At 41.5% G+C, this 23,098-nt stretch overlaps 1 protein-coding gene across 1 annotated transcript in view; it reads left to right on the top strand.

The window, feature by feature from the left end:
- Positions 1 to 1,091, top strand: part of LOC123762454 (uncharacterized) — a 49,603-nt gene extending 48,512 nt beyond the window's left edge. The window contains exons 4-5 of the mRNA XM_069324042.1: positions 420 to 602; positions 761 to 1,091. Coding sequence (XP_069180143.1) covers positions 420 to 602; positions 761 to 966 — 389 coding nt within the window. The 3' untranslated portion in view covers positions 967 to 1,091. The remainder of the gene's footprint in view (positions 1 to 419; positions 603 to 760) is intronic.
- The last annotated feature ends 22,007 nt before the right edge of the window (positions 1,092 to 23,098 follow it).

The following is a 23,098-nucleotide window of genomic DNA, read 5'->3' as shown; positions in this document are numbered from 1 at the left end:
TGATATTCACTGCCTCAAGGAACTGAGGATATTGTTTATATACACTGCTATATGGGACAGAGGCCTAAACTGCAGCTTTTAACAATGTCTTATTAAAGTCATCATGCCATCATGTGTTTTAATTTGCACTATTTCAAATTAAACTTGCTCTTGTTCCCAGCTGTACAGTTCTGGTTAATAATATGAATTGCAAGAAAATTTAAGATAGGATAACTTCTTATATAACAGGCTAAATGAAATAGTTGGTTGCAGACTAGCCAGGTCAAAAAACGTTTTGTGTGATATTGAATAACATTATGCTGATATATTAATTGGATAACTTGGTCGTCACAGAGATTTGTTACTGGGTGATTTGCTACATGGACCGGTTGGTTATAGTGACTAGTGAATGTGTTCAAACCATTTCTGCTCCTCTCAAGGATGGGACGGAGCGGCAAATATCGACGAGTTCACTAATGGGAGGATAGCGTCAGTGGACCTCGCCAGTCCTGTGAACCTCGGGGGTCCCTTCGAGTGGGTGATGAGCCTGGAAGTGGGCGAACATATCCCAGAGTCTGGCGAGAGAAACTTTTTAGACAACTTAGTCAAGCACGCCTGCGTGGGTGAGTCGCCCTTCCATTCTGTACCTCTCAGATGCTGCTAGGTCTTCTCCATACATTTTGTTCTGTCATCACAATATATGTTGCTTTCGTAAGACATGAGCTCTGCTGTATCTCTGGTGATAAACATTCCCCGTGACCAATCACGACTTCTGCTTCAGGTGTGGTATTATCGTGGGCAGTGCCGGGGCAAAATGGACACTCCCACGTCAACTGCCGCACCAACGACTATGTCAAGACGGAGATGGCTGCCCGAGGCCTAGAGTGGGACAAGGAGGCATCAATGAAGCTGCGAGAAAATGTCGACCAACTCACCTACTTCAAGAACACCCTCATGGTCTTCAGATACTCCAAGAGAAGGTGCTGAGGCTCGTTCCGTCTCGCTCATCTCCTTCGCATCAAATTTATTCATATGAAATTTTGAAAGATCCCAAACACTTGATTTATCAACTGTACTGACCTTCTTGGTGTGAAATATCTCAGCAATACTTCGTCCTGTCTTTTAAAGGGTGATAATACACCAATAACCTTCTGCACTACATTTAAAAGGGTTAACTGCCCCACTTTGGCTCCACATTGACGTTCCAAATGTAAATATGCTTCACAAAGGCTCCACAACTGGCCTTTCAAGGAGCTGAGGTCTGAAAGTAACACCATTTTAAAATCTCAACTTTACATATAAACTAGATTTACTGCCCTAACACTTAGTTCTTGAAATGACATTAAATGATATCACCATAATAGACACGTTTATAGCAAATACATAAACTTAGTTTACATTAGACTCTGAGGGAAAAATAAAATCTTCCCATTTACCCAATTTGCGTCAATATATAATTAGATCCAACAACTTTAAATGTCTTCGGAATTTCGAGTCTTTCCCTGGAATTTGATTGGGAATCTGTTTTTTTATTTTTTTTAGGGAAAAATATTTTTTTTTAGAATTTCGAGTGTAAAACTTGGCATCTAAATTATGGCTATGACAATTAATAACTTTTCTCATATAGTACTTTTACCATATGTACCTCCATTTCTATATTGACTTTCGGCCTCTGGCCTCGTGAAAATCGTGGTGACTGAAATTAAATGCTTCAATAGTGACAGATAACTTTTCATAGGCGAGTGTGATCCAGTGTGGTTTTTTTAATGCTATGCATGACCTGATTCAGGATGCTGGTCAATCAATTCACTTAAAAATTACCTTTCTTCCTGCAATGGGCAAAGGCTGGTGAAATAAAAAACTTTCTTTCACTCTGACTGTCACCCATAGCAGCTAGGCAGCAATTAATAGTTAATTCAACTGTGAATACATGTGAATGTAACATGTTTTGATCCTATATGACCACATGATTTGGGCTTTGCCCCAACACGAGTGTTATGTTGGGACAGAACCACCATTTTGAATTCGTTAAAACAAGCATCGTCGCTCTAGTAATTTTACGATTCGTGCCTGCATAACTGGCAGACCCCTCACAGTGTTCAAGAGAGAACTGGATAAGCACCTCCAAAGGATACCTGATTAACCAGGATGTGACTCATACGTCAGGCTGCAAGCAGCCGCGTCCAACAGCCTGGTTGATCAGTCCAGCAACCAGGAGGATGGTCGACGATCGGGCCGCGGGGACGCTAAGCCCCGGAAGCACCTCAAGGTAACCTCAAGGTATGGTAGCTGTGGGAGTTCAAATCCATTTAGGGACCAGTTGGTTTATGGTTCTACAGTTGACCAGCTAGAAGAAAAATCGACAAAGAGGAAGTTTAACTGATTACAAGAAAGAATAATCCACAGTCGATCCACAGGGATTTTCCCGATCCGAAGCGCGGTCCCGGTGGCTGTTGTGTGAGTACCCCATGGATGTTGTAAACTTGTGTTCAACTGCAACAATGATACAGTGCCTTTGCGAGTCGAGAAAATGACAGAGGACATCTAAGTGAGCATGACAGACAAGATCGTTCCAAGTCATTTCAGGTGGCAATGACCAGAAAGAAACGGCCAAATATTCACAGACAGCTTAGTGACAATGGCAGTGAAATCAACAAGCGACCGAAAATGTATAATAATCGACGACAGGAGAATCCAGGGATGCAAACTCTCAGACATTCTTAACAGGAAACCCTCACTAGCAGGACACAAGACACGCAGATTAATAGTAGGAAGTGGTTGTTATTTCCTATAATTTGTCAACTAAACTTTCATCAAAAGCTGGAGTGGACGGTTTATTTGGCTAAGATGTTTGGTGAAGATGAACCATTATTTAAGGAGGGTGTTCACCAGCCCTACATAACAGTTGGGACAGAAGAGGCAGTGGAACACCTAACAATGGTTGAATTTATGAATATTATGATAGTTACTCCTGAAGTAGGTATGATTTACACCAAGGTAATTGTTTTTCAGTATCCAACTTATTTGGATCCTGATTTTCTTCATCTCAACAATGAAAGTATTGTGTGCGCATAGAGGAACATTGTACGCGATGAAAAATAAAGCCAGATTGTTTACTTGTTAAAGGGTGAGGCCCCAGAAAAACTTTTTGTGCAAAGGCATTTGTGTTTTCGTTGGAAAAATATGGCTTGGTACTGCCAGTTTGACCCCAGATGTCGGTACTGTGGTACGAAGCATAACTCGCAAGAGTGTAGAGTCAAGATTGAAAAAGGTAAAAAAAGTTTTGCCATCTTGTTGCAACTGTCGAGGTGTCCACAATGCTGGTTCCTCTCTATGTCCCATGAAACCTCAGCTAAGAGACTCCAGGTCGGCTCCTACAAGCAGGATAGATGAAGCTCCAATGGAAGGCAAGATCGTACAGTAAGAACATGGAGGAAACAGCGGAAAGAATATGATAGCTCCTGTGACCAACGTTTGGGAGAAGGGAATGGCGACAATTAAGACGAGCCTAGTGGCAGTAGGCAATGCAGCAGAAAAAATTAACCCTTGTGGAGATAAGGTTCAGGACAATGTAAACACAGGTTTGGAATATTTTGGAATACCTCAAAAAGCTACAAAAGAGGATTGAAGCATTAGAAAAATTAGCTATGTAGGGTTGATGGGGTGGAGATGGAGCTGAAACGGGACTTGAAATGGGGAGTGAAACGGATTAGAAGAAAGTAAGGAAGAGATGATAGAAGCAACTGAGAGCATAGAGAGCAACTGCTGCTGATATCCAGGAAAAAGAACTTTCTAGTAGTGTTGGCATTGTTCAACCTTGTATAGTAAAAAATGTTTAACAAAAGTTAAAGTAAAACGGTATACATAAATAAAAAATATATATGAAAAATATCACCTTTAATGTAAGTAATTGTTATGCAAGTGAGGGGAAAGCAAAAATGTTAGTGTTAGGAGGAAGTGTCTAAGCGGCTCTCGTATCTCATGGAATGTGACGGGCAGGGAGAAGGTAGTTTTATTAATATTCATCATGGAAGAAAGTCGAGTGAGGATACTATCTTGGAACGTTAATGGGTTAAAATCTAAAGCAGTGGATGGACACTATTATACTCTTAGAGGGAATATTGACATAATAGCACTCCAGGAAACTGGGGATAGGGATGGTAGCAATATGAGGCTAAATGGCTATAAAGGTTTTCACTTATATGCTGGTGGAGGAATTAGGGGAGTCTTGTTATGTCAAAAGTACCATACCTGCTCAGATAACTGAGATACCTAAGAGATATAGAGGTATTGTAAGTATTAGTTTGCTGATTCAATTACAAGACCGGGAGTTTAATTTAATTAATCTATACATCTCTGATAACTCCTTTGATTTAGGATACTTGCCAGATTCCTTCTTTTCTGAAGATACGCGTGTATTAGGGAATTTTAATGCCATACATCCAGCTTTAGGATCAAGCGGTAAAGCAAATAGAGATGGTTGCAGATGGTGCTATTTTTTGCGGGGACATGAAAATGCTCAACTGCTGCTGCTCTCCTACTCATTTTTCGGGGAGGGAGATTAGATTGTTGTTATTTGAAAAATGCTGGGGGTCATAGAGGAGAATTGTCTTACTTTAGATGATATGCTAAATGATCATTTTTCATTACGAATACAGATAAAGATAAACAGAATGCCTGCCTTCAGAGGAAAAGGTTAGAGTTTAGTGAGGGAGAATTAAGGGGTCTTGTTGGTCATGTGAAGTCTTTGTATCATACTTGAAGTCCAGTTACGGCAAAAACATTTTATAAAGATCTAATTAAAAATGTATTTAACGCGACATTGAACAGAACATCCAGTAAAAACGTCATCCCCCCCAGAGAAGAAAATTATACACATGACAAGATGCTAAGGAGAGGGACATTAACAATGAGGAGAGCTCACAGGAATTGGATTAGGAATGGTAGGACTGTGGAAGGGAAGAGTCTTTTACTGGCAATTGCTAGGCTGTGTGAGAAGAGAAAATAAATTAGTAGCAAGTATCGGCAGGAGTTTGCAGAGAAAGTTGGGAGTAACAGAAACTTGAAGAAAATCTGGCATGACGTAAATAAAGTAAGGGGTAAAAAGCACAATTTTGTTGCACATCCTGACCCGCAGGGAATTGCGAACAGTTTCGTAGATAAATGGGCGGGAGCTACCAAACTTAGTTCATTGTCTGCTGTAATGAGAGTCATTAAATTCTTGGAAATTTATACTTATAGCTGGTAACAGTAGTGATGTCACTTGCACAGGTATAACCAGAGATGAACTAATAATTGCGATTAAAGTTTGGAAATCTACCGCCCCTGGGGAGGATGGAGTAACTTATTAAATACTTTATGGACTTGCCATTATAGAGAAAAACCAACTGTTATGCCCCTTTATTATTAGTTTTAAAGAGGGCAGTATTCCTAGTAAATTGATAAAAGCTATGATCATCCTAATCCCTAAAACAAATGGAGAGTACAAATCTGTGTCCTTTACCTCGTGTTTCTATAAAATGATGGAGTGAATAATTTTAAATAGATTTGTTTATTTGATAAGTGATCAGCTGTCTAGCAATCTGTTCGCTTTCCTTAGAGGCAAGGGTACCTCTCACTGTATTATTAAATGTCTAGCTAATGATAATTATTACTATAGAATTTCTATTGATTTACAAGGAGCCTTTGATAAAGCTAACAAAGAGGATATCATATATGAACTAACTGGTCTTGGTGTTAAAGGGAGATTATTGTGCTGGATAGAGGATTATCTTCAAGAAAGAAAGGCTCAGGTGTGGTATCAACGTTGTGTATCAGGTGTGAGATCTTTTAAACACCTCAGGGAGGAAAGTTGAGACCCACCCAGTTTAATGTACTAATGAATGGGATATCATCTGAGAGATAGTCAAATGGGGTAACTCCGTTCATATATGTCGATGATATTTTGTTTCAGGGTAAAGATATTTCAAAGGTTCAAACGGTGTTGGATAATTTCGGAAATCTGTGTCACCATATGGGACTGGTGGTTATGAAGGCAAAATTAAGTTTTAATGTAGAAGTTGGAGGCCTATTATATTGAAAATAAATTGTAAAAATATAGAGTTAAAATAAATAAATATGTAAGTACATATGTTGGATATGCCCATGACAGTTCAGAAGCTGAGATGAACAGAGTGTTGGGTCAATGACGATAGAGATTACAACCTCTAAAGGCCTTGGCATGCTGTGGAATGGGTTATATTGAGATGATTTCGGGGCTTAGCGTCCCCGCGGCCCGGTCCTCGACCAGGCCTCCTTTTTGTTCCGCACCCCCCAGAAAGCAACCCGTAGCAGCTCTCTAACTCCTAGGTACCAATTTACTGCTAGGTAACAGGAACATCATTGTAAAAGAAACATTTTGCCCATTTGTCTCTGCCTTCACCGGGGATCGAACCCGGAACCTCAGGACTACGAGTCGGAAGTGCTGTCTACCCAGCTGTTAGGCGCCCGGGAGTGGGAGTCCATGTGCTACGAATGATATACTTGAGTACTGTGAGATCCATTTTTGATTATACTGCACCTGTTATTCTTGTTTTAGTAAAGGTAGACTAAACAAGAAGGAGAAGGTACAAAATGAAGCCATGATAATAATCTTAGGATGCCAAAAAAAAAATGCGATGATTGAAATAATGAGGATGGAACTTCATCTGGAGAGTATCAAGGATAGAATATCGGAGATGTATGTAGTCTTCGCCATTAGTTTAATGCGACGTGGGGGAGTTAATGAATTAATACTCTCAGTTCAAATAGTGGGAAGTAACGAACAATGTATGTTAAAGTTTAATAAGAGGGCATATATGAGTATCTTTAGTTCTAAAGGTATAAAGTATGATGTTATTTCAGAATGTATTGCCTTACCTAAGAGACAATTCATACAGCCATGGGAGGATTGTAACATAGATGTAGTAATTATTTCCAAGCAAAAGAAAAAAGTATGCATGAGATAGGAGAACTGAGGGCAACCAAAGATTGTCAGAAAACCCAAAACCATTTACTAACATTCAATACAATCTACAGATAATATTGCAGTTGTTTGTAAATAATAGGTCGATTCATAGAAGACACGGCACACTGGAATTTTCCTCTCATAGAAAACGAGATATCATTCCATGTCACTATTAAATTCACCAGCTAATTCTGTTGGGAAACATTCTTAATACAGCAGCCTTTGGAACGTAAACATCATAAAACCATTTCACTTGAACTAACCTAATTATTAGTACCAAAATAGAGTAAACGACAGACCCCTAACCACTTCTTGATATTTGCACAATAAGTGAACACTGCAGAGGGCCTATTGGCCCATCCGATGCAGCTCCCATTCATATTTAAGAAGGATCATTGGATCATTTAAGATTTAAGTAGGATCATTGGAAATCGCCCTTTAATTGATCAATTAAAGGGCGATTTATGTAGGACCATTGGAACACATTTGTCTCACTAATTCATTGTAAATATTTACTATTTTATGCTATGATTATCCATGTGTGGGCCTGCGTGTGGTCATGAATGGGAGCTGCATCGGATGAGACAATAGGCCCACTGCAGTGTCCACTTATTGTACCTCACCTCACTCCACAATTCTCTCCTGCCTATTTATGTCCAGTACTCGACCTGTAAAACCACTCCTTCTGAATATGTATTAATATACGAAAGTACTTAAGGAAACTCCTGTTTCAATTTTCCTCCGTGGTCTGACACTGTCACATTTTTAATCACGTGTTTATTTTCGTGATATATATATATATATATATATATATATATATATATATATATATATATATATATATATATATATATATATATATATATATATATATATATATATATATATATATATATATATATATATATATATATCTATATATATATATATATATATATATATATATATATATATATATATATATGGCACAACTCTCCTAAACACGAGAGTTAAGTATACAACTTTAGAACACTTTCACTTTAGAAAGTGTTCTAAAGTTATATATATATATATATATATATATATATATATATATATATATATATATATATATATATATATATATATATATATATATATACATATATATATATACATATATATATATACATATATATATATACATATATATATATATGTCTTACCTAATAGCCAGAACGCACTTCTCAGCCTACTATTCAAGGCCCGATTTGCCTAATAAGCCAAGTTTTCATGAATTAATGTTTTTTCGTCTACCTAACCTACCTAACCTAACCTAACCTAGCTTTTTTTGGCTACCTAACCTAACCTTACCTATAAATATAGGTTAGGTTAGGTAGGGTTGGTTAGGTTCGGTCATATATCTACGTTAATTTTAACTCCAATAAAAAAAATTGACCTCATACATAGAGAAAAGGGTTGCTTTATCATTTCATAAGAAAAAAAATTTAGTAAATATATTAATTCAGGAAAACTTGGCTTATTAGGCAAATCGGGCCTTGAATAGTAGGCTGAGAAGTGAGTTCTGGCTACTAGGTACGACATATATATATATATATATATATATATATATATATATATATATATATATATATATATATATATATATATATATATATATATATATATATATATATATATATATATATATATATATATATATATATATATATATATATATATATATATATATATATATATATATATATATATATATATATATATATATATATATATATATATATATATATATATATATATATATAACTTTAGAACACTTTCTAAAGTGAAAGTGTTCTAAAGTTGTATACTTAACTTAACTATAACTTGTATACTTATATATATATATATATATATATATATATATATGTCGTACCTAGTAGCCAGAACGCACTTCTCAGCCTACTATGCAAGGCCCGAATTGCCTAATAAGCCAAGTTTTCATGAATTTATGTTTTTTCGACTACCTAACCTAACCTAACTTTTTCGGCTACCTAACCTAACCTAACCTATAAAGATAGGTTAGGTAGGGTTGGTTAGGTTCGGTCATATATCTACGTTAATTTTAACTCCAGTAAAAAAAAATGACCTCATACACAATGACATGGGTAGCTTTATCATTTCATAAGAAAAAAATTAGAGAAAAAATATTAATTCAGGAAAACTTGGCTTATTAGGCAAATCGGTCCTTGCATAGCAGGCCGAGTATGACTTTCTGGCTACTAGGTACAACATATATATATAAATATATATATATATATATATATATATATATATATATATATATATATATATATATATATATATATATATATATATATATATATATATATATATATATATATATATATATATATATATATATATATATATATATATGTCGTACCTAGTAGCCAGAACTCACTTCTCAGCCTACTATGCATGGCCCGATTTGCCTAATAAGCCTAGTTTTCATGAATTAATGTTTTTTCGACAACCTAACCTACCTAACCTAACCTAACCTAACGTTTTCGGCTACCTAACCTAACCTAACCTATAAAGATAGGTTAGGTTAGGTTAGGTAGGGTTGGTTAGGTTCGGTCATATATCTACGTTAATTTTAACTCCAATAAAAAAAATTGACCTCATACATAATGAAATGGGTAGCTTTATCATTTCATAAGAAAAAAATTAGAGAAAATATATTAATTCAGTAAAACTTGGTTTATTAGGCAAATCGGGCCTCGCATAGTAGGCTGAGAAGTGAGTTCTGGCTACTAGGTACGACATATATATATATATATATATATATATATATATATATATATATATATATATATATATATATATATATTAATTCATGAAAACTTGGCTTATTAGGCAAATCGGGCCTTGAATAGTAGGCTGAGAAGTGCGTTCTGGCTACTAGGTACGACATATATATATATATATATATATATATATATATATATATATATATATATATATATATATATATATATATATATATATATATATATATATATATATATATATATATATATATATATATATATATATATATATATGCGGAAAACCCACAGAGAAATATGAAATGAGGGTGAACGTTTCGGCTTTGTTAAAGCCTTTGTCAACACCAGACTGACTAAGGAGAAGGGAGAAGGTGAAGGATATATAGGCCGACACCTGACCAACCCATCCCTAGGGTTGGTCAGGTGTAATTAACCAAAAACAGGTATAGCTTAGCTTAGAATGGTCAAAGAGGATTAAGAGGCTATATTTTAAGCCGCTATATAAATTTTCGGCTATATATAGGCTATCTATATATTTTCGGCTATATAAGCCGAAACGTTCACCCTCATTTCATATTTCTCTGTGGATTTTCCGCATAAAATGATCAGTGTTTTGTGATCGTCAATTGCATATATATATATATATATATATATATATATATATATATATATATATATATATATATATATATATATATATATATATATATATATATATATATATATATATATATATATATATATATATATATATATATATATATGTATTTATATATATATATGTCGTACCTAGTAGCCAGAACGCACTTCTCAGCCTACTATGCAAGGCTCGATTTGCCTAATAAGCCAAGTTTTCATGAATTAATGTTTTTTCGGCTACCTAACCTAACCTAACCTATAAAGATAGGTTAGGTTAGGTTAGGTAGGGTTGGTTAGGTTTGGTCATATATCTACGTTAATTTTAACTCCAATAAAAAAAAATTGACCTCATATATAATGAAATGGGTAGCTTTATCATTTCATAAGAAAAAAATTAGAGAAAATATATTAATTCAGGAAAACTTGGCTTATTAGGCATTAATCAACTGGGCAGAAAGACAGGAGTCCCACACTCTCTCACAGGAGGGCCTCTTCACCACATCGGTGCTTCTTCTTCACTGTCCTGCCATCCATACACACTGTCCCCTCTGACAGTCCTGGACACCCGCTGCCCTGCAGCCTATTCTACTACTAAAGTATTAATGTCCTATTGCCACATACATAAGTAAATATTGTGGCCTAACTAGCCTACTCACACAAGGGGTAATGGGAGGGAAAATGATCTACCTTACATTCCTGGCTCACGACGCCTGTCCCTAGATGGTGTGAGGTTCCCACGCTTCCTGAGTCGATCCTTGACGATCCAGGAACGTTCCACAGGTCCTCAGGTGTCGTGGAGCCTTCGCGTCGTCGCCGTTCCAATCCCTGAGATTCAGCTACCCCAATCCTGGTTCATCGATGGGCGCTGAGCTAAACACTATTTTCCCACACTCGCCCCTTCCACAAGGCGTTGCTCCTTGTCCTAGGAACGGTGTCGTCCCTCCAAAACCCTCGGTGGATGTGACCCGGTCACAGCTAGGCTTGCCCACTACACCTTTCCAGGCCCTCAACGTCCAGCGTCGCCGCCCAGCGTCGTCGCCGAATATTTCCAAGTTTGGCACTCTTTTGCTCAATAAACTTGGTTCCTTTTTGTTTCCCAGAAGCGCGGGGTCTCCAATACGTGAGATGGGCTGCGATAGCCAGCTCTAATCCACTAAGAAAGGCTTGTAGAGCCTCAAATCCTTGAGAGATGACCGAGGTGCGTCCTCTCGCTTCCAAGGTCAGGTCAACTCTGACGTTGGCGCCGCTAGGGGCACTCGATGACGTCACGGCGGGCCCTGATTGGTCGCCTGCGACCTAAGTCGGCCAATCCGCGATCGGCTAGTGTTCCTTCCAAAACGTCACATCTGCAGTAGGGGATACTCTTTCATTTTATATCAGGGCGCCAATTTCCCCTTACTTACAACTTATAATGTAACGTTCTCCCTTAACTGGCAGCCGGTCTGGTCGCCACATATATCAATAGACTCCCTGAACCTCAGAGAATCAGTAGGGAGAGCTGATATGACTCTTAAAGCGGGCAAACGAAAGAAATAGGAGAGGGCACCGTAACAATATATATATATATATATATATATATATATATATATATATATATATATATATATATATATATATATATATATATATATATATATATATATTGGGTACCACCTCTGGTGCCAATGTGGGGACCCATAGCCTCGGAGAAGAAAATAAAAAGTATTCAGAGGAGACCTTGTGGTTTCTCACTGAACACTAATATTATCTTCTCCTACCACCCCCATTCTTTTGTATGTACACATATATATTTGCTTTATTTGAACTTTGTTACAAAAAAGGAGTTACATATAGGTTACAAAGATGGTTATCATAGGTTGTCGAGTTCCTCCAGCTCCTCAGATGGCAGGCAGGAACCCTGGATGCAGTGCGCATTTCCCCTCTGTATCGCCACGCGAGGCGCTGGAAAAGAAAGCTGGCAGCTTTAGGGTCCCTTGTTGTTTCAATGAGCCTAGAACCCAGTTCCTTCAAAAAACTGGTAGCACTTTTACCCCAGGCGCCGAGTGTCTCAGAAGCAATGGGGACAAAATTGTAGTGGTCATCCAGTTCTCTATTCTTACGGGATTTGGCTGCTTCCCTGTGGGTGGCAGCGCCACCAGGTTGTGCAACACTGAGATCAATGTAGGTGTTAGCCAGGGTTGATACGCACGTGTAGTCCCATACCAACTGCTTGCCATTCTTCCAGGGGTTCACTGTGATACCATCCGGGCGACCAATAAGAGCATCAGAGTTACGGGGCGTTTGGTAACGGAGCTCTCTTTCAGCTGGGCATCCAGCTGTGGTGAGGCTCCTCTTGATGATGTCATTAACTTCACTGTGCCTCGAGTGCCATCCCCCTGTGCTTTGGCAGAGTAGGCCATGGTGGCCGTACCTGTCAGCCACCTGTTGTAATCCACAAGTTAGTAGGAATTATTAGCTAGAGGATCATTACTACAACACTTAACGAATGATGATTGGAAGTACATGTTAAGTAGACAGACTATGGATCACATATCTAAGAAAGGTCAATGGATTAAGACCGAAGCTGTTTAGCCAAATTAATAATTCCTAGAAAGAGGAATTATTCTTCGTCAGGCTTCTAGGAACAAGATTACCGCTCTAGGGATAAGGTTAATCGGATTATACCTTCCTCGAGAGGCGTGGTGAAATGTTTGAGGCCATGGTTGGCTAAAGTCAGTCTGATTGTGAGAGTTGAACTGGCAAGTCCTCTGGATCCCCGTTTGCGGCAGCAGCGAAGTGTAGCAGACAGCTATGCGAGAGCCTGATGTGATCTTAGTGACCAAGTTAAGTCTGCAGTATGTGAGTATTGAATGAAACACTAACCGGGTGTGGAGCGTTGTAGTAATCATTCCGTATTAGGGACTTAGGCGGAAGTTACGAGTGTGGGTGGCGATCGCGGAGGTCAAGTGGTCTATGGGTATTGGAAGTGTATTGACCTAATAGAGTATGTTAATATGTAATTATTTGTCAGAGTCTATTCTTTGTAATTAAATGACAAAACCCGACGGCCTTTAAATACCTTCCATATGTTCATTCATTGTGTTCCAGTACAAGCCTAGTGGTACGTCTCAAGGGTCTGGTGTGTGTAGGAGTATAGGTGGTAGTAACGGTTGCTGAGGCAAGGTGTTATGTGTTGTGTAATCGCTGTGTTCGGAATGAACCGGGGTTCAGCGTCACGACATATTTGGTGGCAGCGCAAACAGGTTTTGGAACACTGTGAGAGATGAAGGAAGTGTGTTACTGGTTTAGTTGGTGAGGGAATGTTCGGGAATTGGTAGACGTCGGGTTGTGTTCAGGACGGTGGATATTGGGGTGAGGAAGGGAAGGTGTATGGGCCAGTGAGTGGCCATAGTGGGGTGTGGGGCCAAGGTGTGTGGCCAAGTGGAGTGGCCACGTTGTGCGGCAGGGAAAGGTCTCCTAAGGGGTGGAAACAGTAGTGTGGGGAACTGATAAGTGACGTTGTTAATGGTGGCTTAAAATTATAAGTGATTCTAGTGAGATTAAGGGAATAAGATCAAGAAAGGTTACTGTACAGCAAAGCGTCAAGCTGGTTCATACACGAGCACATAAGGGGCGAGTAGCCATGACGGGTACGGGTAGTAATAGGGGCGCCAGTGGCCAGGCTACGAGTAATATCGGTCAGAGTGAGAGTGGTGATAACACGGCGGCGTTGCTTACGGCGCAGGCGGCAGCGTCAGAGACAATTGGGCAGGTTGCACAGTGGTTGAAAAATGTGTTGAGCACGCATGAGACGACTAATGCAGGACCTAAGGTATATGAAGACATACCCACGTTTTGGGGCGCCAAACGGGATTCGAAAGGTCAGTTACTGACGGATATTAGAACATTTTTCTTTGCTCTAGAGAATGCGACTAGTGTGGGGTCATGGTCGGATCAGGCAAAGATTGCATTGGCATATTCCAAGGTGAAAGGGGAAGCAAAGACCCTGCTCAACTCGGCGGAAATTAGAGAAATAAATAGTTATAGCGAGTTTAAGCAGGAACTGATAGATCATTACGATGTGCAGCACGATGCAGTAGAACTAAAGGCTCAGTTAGCTGCACTTAAACGAGAACCAGGGGAACAATTAAGGGCGTTGGGCCATAGAATAAGACTCTTGGGTGATGTGATTGAGCGGACGGAAACGCAGTTCACGGGGGTAGTAAGAGATTCTATGCAACGGAGTGTTTTTTTTCGGTGCATTACCGCGGGAAAGTGCGTTACACTGCAGGGAAGCTAAGTCTTTTAAGGAAGCGGTGAAACATGCAGTGTTTTGGGCGGAGAATAGCCCGACATAAACTGACAGAGGATGACATTTTCAAGGAAGTGTCCCCTAAAGAACAGGCAAATCTTGCAGACACGCAAGAGAGACAGGCTCAGCTCTGGGCCCAGTAGCTCAGCCAGTGGAGGATGGACCCGCGGCGGGGGTCACACATTCCAAGGGCAAGGGGCGAGGTGCTCCTCGACGTAACAATAATAAGGGCTGGGAGCCAAGGGTGTTCCAGGGACACAATACGAGTGGGGTGTCGTGGGGACCCCATCAGAGTACTCGTGGGCAGCGAGGAGGCTATAATCAAGGGGCACGTGGAGGCAGGTTCACTCCTGCTCCACCACGATACACGCCTGCTCAGGGAGCAACAGGAATGTACCACCAGAACCAGGGTACCGGTAGAGGGTATCCCCGGGGAACGGGGTACACTGCAGGTAAACACGAGCCAGAACGACCTAAGCAGACAAAAGTGTGTAAGCTGTGTGGTGACGGTAGTCACTTGGCCTGGCAGTGTAAGCTTTTTGTTCCGCCTAATTACCCAGTGTGTACAGTAGGGGGTGGCGGACAGTGGTTGTGTACCGTCGGGTCGGGTCATCCCATAAAGGTGCATTTACGGTTAAAGGGCACTATCTATACAGCTTTGGTGGACACCGGTGCTTCCGTGTCCATCATGAGTCGTAGCGTGTTAGGATCAGACGTCAGGCTGATACCGAACAACAGGAGATTAACGGCGGTGGGGGATAATGCGTTGCGGGTGTTGGGAGAGACAACTGTGGATTTCCAGCTAGAAGATAGATGGTTTAAACATAGTTTTGAAGTAATACAGGATATAGGGCTGAAACATACCAACATTATCTTGGGAATTGATTTCCTCGAAAAATACTCATGTACCATAGCGTTCAGCGCAAGGGGGAATAAATTGGTATGTGGGGGTCAAGCGGTAGACGTTAACAAGGTGAGGAGTAGAGAAGGAGTAGCAGTAGTGAGGGGTAACTGTGGTAACTCGGCTGGGGACCAGAATATACAGTGGGCAGTCACAGTACCCAAGGATGTCACCATTCCGGGAGTAGCATCCTTAGTGATTAAAATGGCATGTAAAGCCAAGGGAGTAGACGTTGTGCAAATTGAGCCATTGGATAATCCAGCAGGGTTGGTGATAATGGAGACTATTGAAGACATAAATGAAGGGGTAATTCGGTTGAGGGTTTTTAATCCCTCTCGGTGGCCAGTCACCTTGAGTAAGCATGCACAGGTAGCGTGGGCGCACCCTGTGGAGGAGATTATTGCAGCCATGTCAGTAAGTCAGAGTGAGGGCGATGAGGATAGAATGGAGAAATTAATGGGAATAGTGGATAGGATGTCCATGGAAAGGGAGGTTAAGGAAGCCTTAAGGGGCTTAGTCAGGGAGTTCCCGGATGTTTTTGCGTTGAGAGGGGAACCCCCAGGGTGCATTACTCAAGGAGCACATAGGATTGACGTAGAGGGTGCACATCCAGTATATACGAGAGCATATAGCATACCAGTGGCACACCAGAGGGAGGTGAAAGAGGAGATAAGCCAGCTAAGAGATCATGATATCATTGAACCATCCAGTTCACCGTGGCACAGCCCTCTCGTAGTAGTCAGGAAAAAGAATGGGGGAGTGAGGTTATGCGTAGATTTCCGCAGAATAAACAAGCTGACGAAAGACGAAGCATACCCATTACCAAACATACAGGACACATTGACACACTTGAAGGGTACATAATATTTTACCACATTAGACCTGCTCAGTGGGTATCACCAGATACCGCTGGAGGAAGAGTCGAGGGAAATCACAGCGTTTAGTGCGTGCAACGAGCTCTGGCAATATAAACGACTTCCTTTCAGGGTTGAAGTCAGCACCTGCTGTGTTCAGTAGGCTAATGATGAGTGTATTATCGGGGTTGATAGGTCCCACAGCGTTGCTGTACCTCGATGACGTAATCGTGCTGGGAAAGTCATTAGAGGAGCACATGCATAATTTGAGGAAACTCTTGCTAAGGCTGAGGTCACACAACCTCAAAGTGAATTTCGAAAAATGCAGTTTTTTTGGAGAATCGGTAACATTCCTGGGTCATACAGTGGGCCGGATGGGTATCAGTCCATTGCCAGATAAAACCAGGGATATTCAAGAGTTCCCAGTTCCACAGAACAAGAAAGAGTGTAAATCTTTCCTGGGGTTGGTTAGCTATTATCGGCGATTTATTAAAGATTTTTCAAAAATTGCAAGACCATTACATCAGATCAGTGGACTTGCAGAGTTCATGTGGGGGAAGGAACAACAGCAGGCGTTCCAGGTACTGAGGGCTGCGGTCAGCTCTCGCAGTATCTTGGTGCACCCAGATTTTAGCAAACCGTTTCTGGTGTATGCGGATGCTTCTGGCGCAGCGATAGGTGGTGTGGTAGCTCAGGTGGATGAGCGAGGACGGGAGCGTCCCATTGCATTTTGTTCACGAGTACTATGTCCTGCAGAGAGGAACTATAGTACGATTGAGAGGGAAGCGCTAGCGATCACATTCATATTACAACGGAATCGGTACATCTTGCTTGGACATGAAATTTGGCTCAGAAGCGATCACAAACCCCTTAAGTATGTGTTCGAGTCCAAGGAGCCTTGTCAGCGGCTGGCACGGTGGGTTACCTCGCTCTCAGAGTTTAACATTACAAACTTTGAACATGTACCAGGGAAAAGCAATGTGGTCGCTGACGCGTTGTCAAGGTGTCACAATGTAGCAGTGGTGAGTGAAAGGGGGGAGGAAGATGTGTCGTGGAATGTGAGGGAGTTGATACGGAGTCAGGAAGGTCACCCCCTGTGGGGGGAGGTAAGGAAGTTTTTGAGGGGTGAGCGTGCGGAGTTGAGGAAGTCACTTCCAGCACCAGTGGATGAGTTTGTGGTTGAAGATGAGGTGTTGTATCATCTTGGTAGGGTTTCGGGTATACGGTCTGAACCAGTATACCAGGCAGTCTTGACACCGGAGTTCCAGAGGACTGCAATGTATCTGTGTCATAACATCCCAGCAGCAGGCCATGGAGGGGAGTCGAAGACGTTGCAGAGGGCACGTCAAAGGTTCTATTGGCCATCCATGGGTAAAGATATCAAGGTCTATGTAGCCTCTTGTGACAGTTGTCTGAGGTACAAGGCACATAGGTTGGGGGCGGAACCTTTGCGTAGGTGGCCGGAGGTGAGTACTCCCTTCGAGAGAGTACACATAGATCTCATTGGGCCGCTACCACAAGCTCATTCAGGGGCGAGGTACATATTTGTAGCAGTGGATGCACTCACACGGTTCATTGCGGTGAGTGCACTCCGTTCTAAGTCGGCAGAGGATGTGACCCAGGCCATGGTGGAAAGTGTGTTAACCAGGTTTGGGGCTCCTCAACAAGTTGTGTCAGACCAAGGGTCAGAGTTTATCAATCAAGTATTTCAAAGCATCGCGAGTGTGTATCAATTCAAACATACTCCAGTGCTGGCATATCGACCATCGGCGAATGGTTTGGTTGAAAGACACAATGCTGAAGTAATCAGTATTCTGCGGCATTTGGCTGCAGATGATGTGCTTGCATGGGATCAGAGTTTGTCGATGGTGGAGTCGGCGCTCAACACAGCGTTCAATAGGTCGGTGGGAGAAACCCCGCATTTTTTGTTGCATGTGTTCGATCCCCGACTTCCGTTCACGACGTTCACAAGCAAGCAACCGCCATGCTATGCGTTAGACTTCAAAAGTGTTGTCTGTAGGCGAGCAACCAAGGCATTTGACTTGGTGAAACTACATTTAAGAAAGTCGACAGAGGTAGCAGAGGCATATTATAATGCGCGAGGTCCAAGGTGATCAATGAAGGTGATAGGGTATTCGTGAAGCAGATGCACGCTCAGGCAGAAGGTAAGTTGGCACCCAAGTTTGTGGGGCCATGTCAGGTAATTAGCAAACAGAATGCAGAAGTTAAGGTTAAGGTGCTAAACACAGGGCATGTGTTCTCCTGTCACCCAGACCGCGTCTATACACTGACCGGTCAGGCAAGTGAGGAGCCATACCCTACGGAGAGTGTGCCAGGGGAGAGCACACCAGCGGCTGAGAACATAGGTAGGGGTACGAGGAGTTGGCAATCAAGGGTAGATAACACAGAACAGCCTTCGCAGGACCGGGGACAAGGTCCACAGGCGACGGTGACACATCGCTATCCGACCCGCTCTCGTAGGGTCATGAACACAGAAGGAGCATAGTATGTACTGTAGAGTAGTGCATGGCCATGGTAGTTTTTGTAGAGTGTGGGGTAGTGTGTAGAGTGCGGTGTTGAGTGGTGCATGGGCATGGTAGTTTTGTAGAGTGTGGGGTAGTGTGTAGAGTGTGGTGTTGAGTGGTGCATGGGCATGGTAGTTTTGTAGAGTGTGGGGTAGTGTGTAGAGTGTGGTGTTGAGTGGTGCATGGGCATGGTAGTTTTGTAGAGTGTGGGGTAGTGTGTAGAGTGTGGTGTTGAGTGGTGCATGGGCATGGTAGTTTTGTAGAGTGTGGGGTAGTGTGTAGAGTGTGGTGTTGAGTGGTGCATGGGCATGGTAGTTTTGTAGAGTGTGGGGTAGTGTGTAGAGTGTGGTGTTGAGTGGTGCATGGGCATGGTAGTTTTGTAGAGTGTGGGGTAGTGTGTAGAGTGTGGTGTTGAGTGGTGCATGGGCATGGTAGTTTTGTAGAGTGTGGGGTAGTGTGTAGAGTGTGGTGTAGAGTAGCATGTGTAGTGGGTGGTGTAGTGTTGTGGCGTTTGGACGCCTGGTATGGAGTGTGGTGTTGTGGAGTGCATAGCGGCACAGGAGGCCAGGTGGTGGTGGGTACGGTGAGTATCAATGTAATGAGGTCAGGTGCGTCAGGACGCAGAGCCTGGCTGTTGAGAGACGTGGTGTTATAATGAGGTCATCAGTGGTTGGGTTGACCAGAGGTGATGGTGTGTCGGAGTGAGTAAGTCTTATGGATAAGATTATAATGTAGAATTTCAAAATTTCAGGTGTTGGTGGTTGCAGTGGACGAGCGAAGTAGATATACTAATCTCTCATTAATTAAGTTGTTACAGGAATCTTGCTAGAAGCGAGCCAGTGGCAGTATGATGCTTTAGTGACATTAGTTGTGAAATGATTTTAATGTGGTATTTATTGTGATAATGTATGTGTATGTATATACTGTATATTACCTCATCGGCGCCATTACTTAGTGTTAGGCTTGAGAAGGTCCCCCGGGATCATGTCACAGAGCTTCAGGTAGAGTAGAAGGGAAGCTATGAGGCTACACTCAGTAATTCTAGAAAAAAAAGGGGGAGGAAGTGAAGTGTCGGAAAATCCGACACCATTTTATATCATACAGACAGATAAGAGCTGTGTTGTATAAACAAGTTAATCATAGAAAACGTAACTTGTAGTGGAATTACCGTCTATAGAAAACGGGATATCATCACCACATACTATTATAATTCACCACCTATTATGGTGGGAATTATTCTTAAATACATTAGTCTTTGGACTTTACCATCATAAAAACATCTCATATAAATTAACTTAATTATCAATATTAAAGTAGAGTAAATGTGACCCTTCTATCACTTTCTGAAATCTGGACAATGTAAGCCAGGCGTCAGGGAGGAAGGAGGGCAGCCATTGTTGTGTCACATCCGAGACGCGTGGAGCAAATTCGGCTCCTATCATATCTGGACAATGTCGGCCAGGCGTCAATAGTATGGAGTGTTAGACGCAGCCATTGTTGAGACTAGACCAGAGGCTCACACGGGAGCAAATTCGGCTCCTGTTAATTTACTTGGACGTAGTGTTATGGAAACCAGAAGTGTACCATTATCAACACGCTGTCTACAAATCAAGTTAAGTGTTCTTTCCGAAACCCATTATCTATCATTAGTGGCCATTAATGTCATTGGGTAGGGTTTGCCGGTTAGATCACGAAATCGCCTTATACTAAAGGTAATTAAGCCAGGTCTTCATGTTCCATGTACAGTTTTCTCTGAAATACTTGTCATATATAGAATCTGGCTTTACAGCTAGCGCCCTTTTGACAGGTCAAGACGAGGAAGCAAGATTTTGTGCACCAGTTACTGGGTGATGGAAGCTACCTCAAAGAGGATAATTTGGTGTCTACACCCTAGTTATACCTGGTGGACTAACCTGCTGTACTATAAGATAAGGAACCTTTTCAATGTATGTAGTCTAATTCTGTAGTTTGATTGGCTGCATATATATAAACTAATAAACCCCCCCTAATGTGTAAAGGATCGATTTGTGAGATTATGAGATTATTGCAGAAATACAGTCCACTTATCGTTATACAAATTGCTATCGAAGTATATAAATTAACGTAAATATAAATTCATATAAATTAAATAAATATAAATCTCACAGGTCGGTTTCCACATGAAGCCAACGTGACGTTATAGGCGAAATTCGCCCCCTGACATCAAAGCAGGGATATGGGCCAGCTGCAATGGTTTTGCAGCTGCGCTCAGGCTATATACGGGAAGAGAGTAAGGAGCCGAGGGGGTTATGTAATAATGGGATCGAGCCAGGGGGCTCCGAGGGAATATTTTGCAGGTACAGCGGTCGGGAAGGTGTGAATACAGGTGGACACACTCTGGGCGGATGGGCCTAGAGTAATGTGCTATAGCTGTGGTGAGCACAGCAAGGAAGGATGACCAGAGAGCTGTGAGGTATCTACAGCGTTCTGGGATTGGTGCCCTGGAACGAGACGTCAGCACAGACCCGAGGGAACATGACCCTGGGGTAGGAATCTCCGTTGCTCTGGAGGCCAGGATCACGTTAGCTCAGAGCAACGATGGGACATTGACAACATTCACCAGGCTGGACAGCCTGGGTTTTGTTTGGGTCATGGAGGATCTATGACCTAGCAACCATGGGACACGAAGACAAGAGAAGTGATGCTGCCAATTGTGGAGGAGGCCAGTGAAACATTGTGTGATCATTGTAAGCTCTTATGTCAACAGTACAGGGCAAGATGTTAAATTGTTAGTAACTTATTACTAAGGATGAAGAACCTTAGATATATATGTGTTGTGTATATATTAATGACTAGTGTCATTTCTGTTAAGTGCCAGCATTCTGGTCCATGTAATTTTATGGTTATGTTTGTATGTAATTATATGTCAGCAGTTTAGGTATATGTGCATTGTTGGAGATGGGAAAAATTATTACAGACTATTTTACCTGTGCTATAATGTGAATATAATGTATATGTTGGAGAAGTGTTGTGAGTCATGTCGGGGAAAATTTTAATTTATTTCATCGGGTGTATGATGAACTTATTGGATGATTTTTTAGTTGTACACATATGGTGGGTGCATCCTCCAGGTCCTTGCACTAATGGAACCATTGCAATGATGCATATGGGGACATATGCGTGTTTAAGGAGGGGAGTGGTGTTGTAATCCACAATTTAGTAGGAATTATTAGCTAGAGGAGCATTACTACAACACTTAACGAATGATGATTGGAAGTACATGTTAAGTAGACAGACTATGGATCACATATCTAAGAAAGGTCAATGGATTAAGACCGAAGCTGTTTAGCCAAATTAATAATTCCTGGAAAGAGGAATTATTCTTCGTCAGGCTTCTAGGAACAAGATTACCGCTCTAGGGATAAGGTTAATCGGATTATACCTTCCTCGAGAGGCGTGGTGAAATGTTTGAGGCCATGGTTGGCTAAAGTCAGTCTGATTGTGGGAGTTGAACTGGCAAGTCCTCTGGATCCCCATTTGTGGCAGCAGCGAAGTGTAGCAGACAGCTATGCGAGAACCTGATGTGATCTTAGTGACCAAGTTAAGTCTGCAGTATGTGAGTATTGAATGAAACACTAACCGGGTGTGGAGCGTTGTAGTAATCATTCCGTATTAGGGACTTAGGCGGAAGTTACGAGTGTGGGTGGCGATCGCGGAGGTCAAGTGGTCTATGGGTATTGGAAGTGTATTGACCTAATAGAGTATGTTAATATGTAATTATTTGTCAGAGTCTATTCTTTGTAATTAAATGACAAAACCCGACGGCCTTTAAATACCTTCCATATGTTCATTCATTGTGTTCCAGTACAAGCCTAGTGGTACGCCTCAAGGGTCTGGTGTGTGTGTGTAGAAGTATAGGTGGTAGTAACGGTTGCTGAGGCAAGGTGTTATGTGTTGTGTAATCATTGTGTTCGGAATGAACCGGGGTTCAGCGTCACGACACACCACCTCGCCGCAAATACACCTATATCTGGTGTGGATTGGGGCAGCAAGGCGGAGGGCCACAGCAATTTGGAGGGCGTGTGGTGTGAGACGCGTGCCAGTTGCCGACATTCGGGTTGCTAACAGGAAATCCCCTGCATGTGGGGCTGCTACT

This window comes from Procambarus clarkii, chromosome 2 (assembly GCF_040958095.1).
Source record: "Procambarus clarkii isolate CNS0578487 chromosome 2, FALCON_Pclarkii_2.0, whole genome shotgun sequence".
In the NCBI taxonomy this organism is placed as follows: domain Eukaryota; kingdom Metazoa; phylum Arthropoda; class Malacostraca; order Decapoda; family Cambaridae; genus Procambarus; species Procambarus clarkii.
This window is presented reverse-complemented; position numbering and strand designations above follow the sequence as displayed.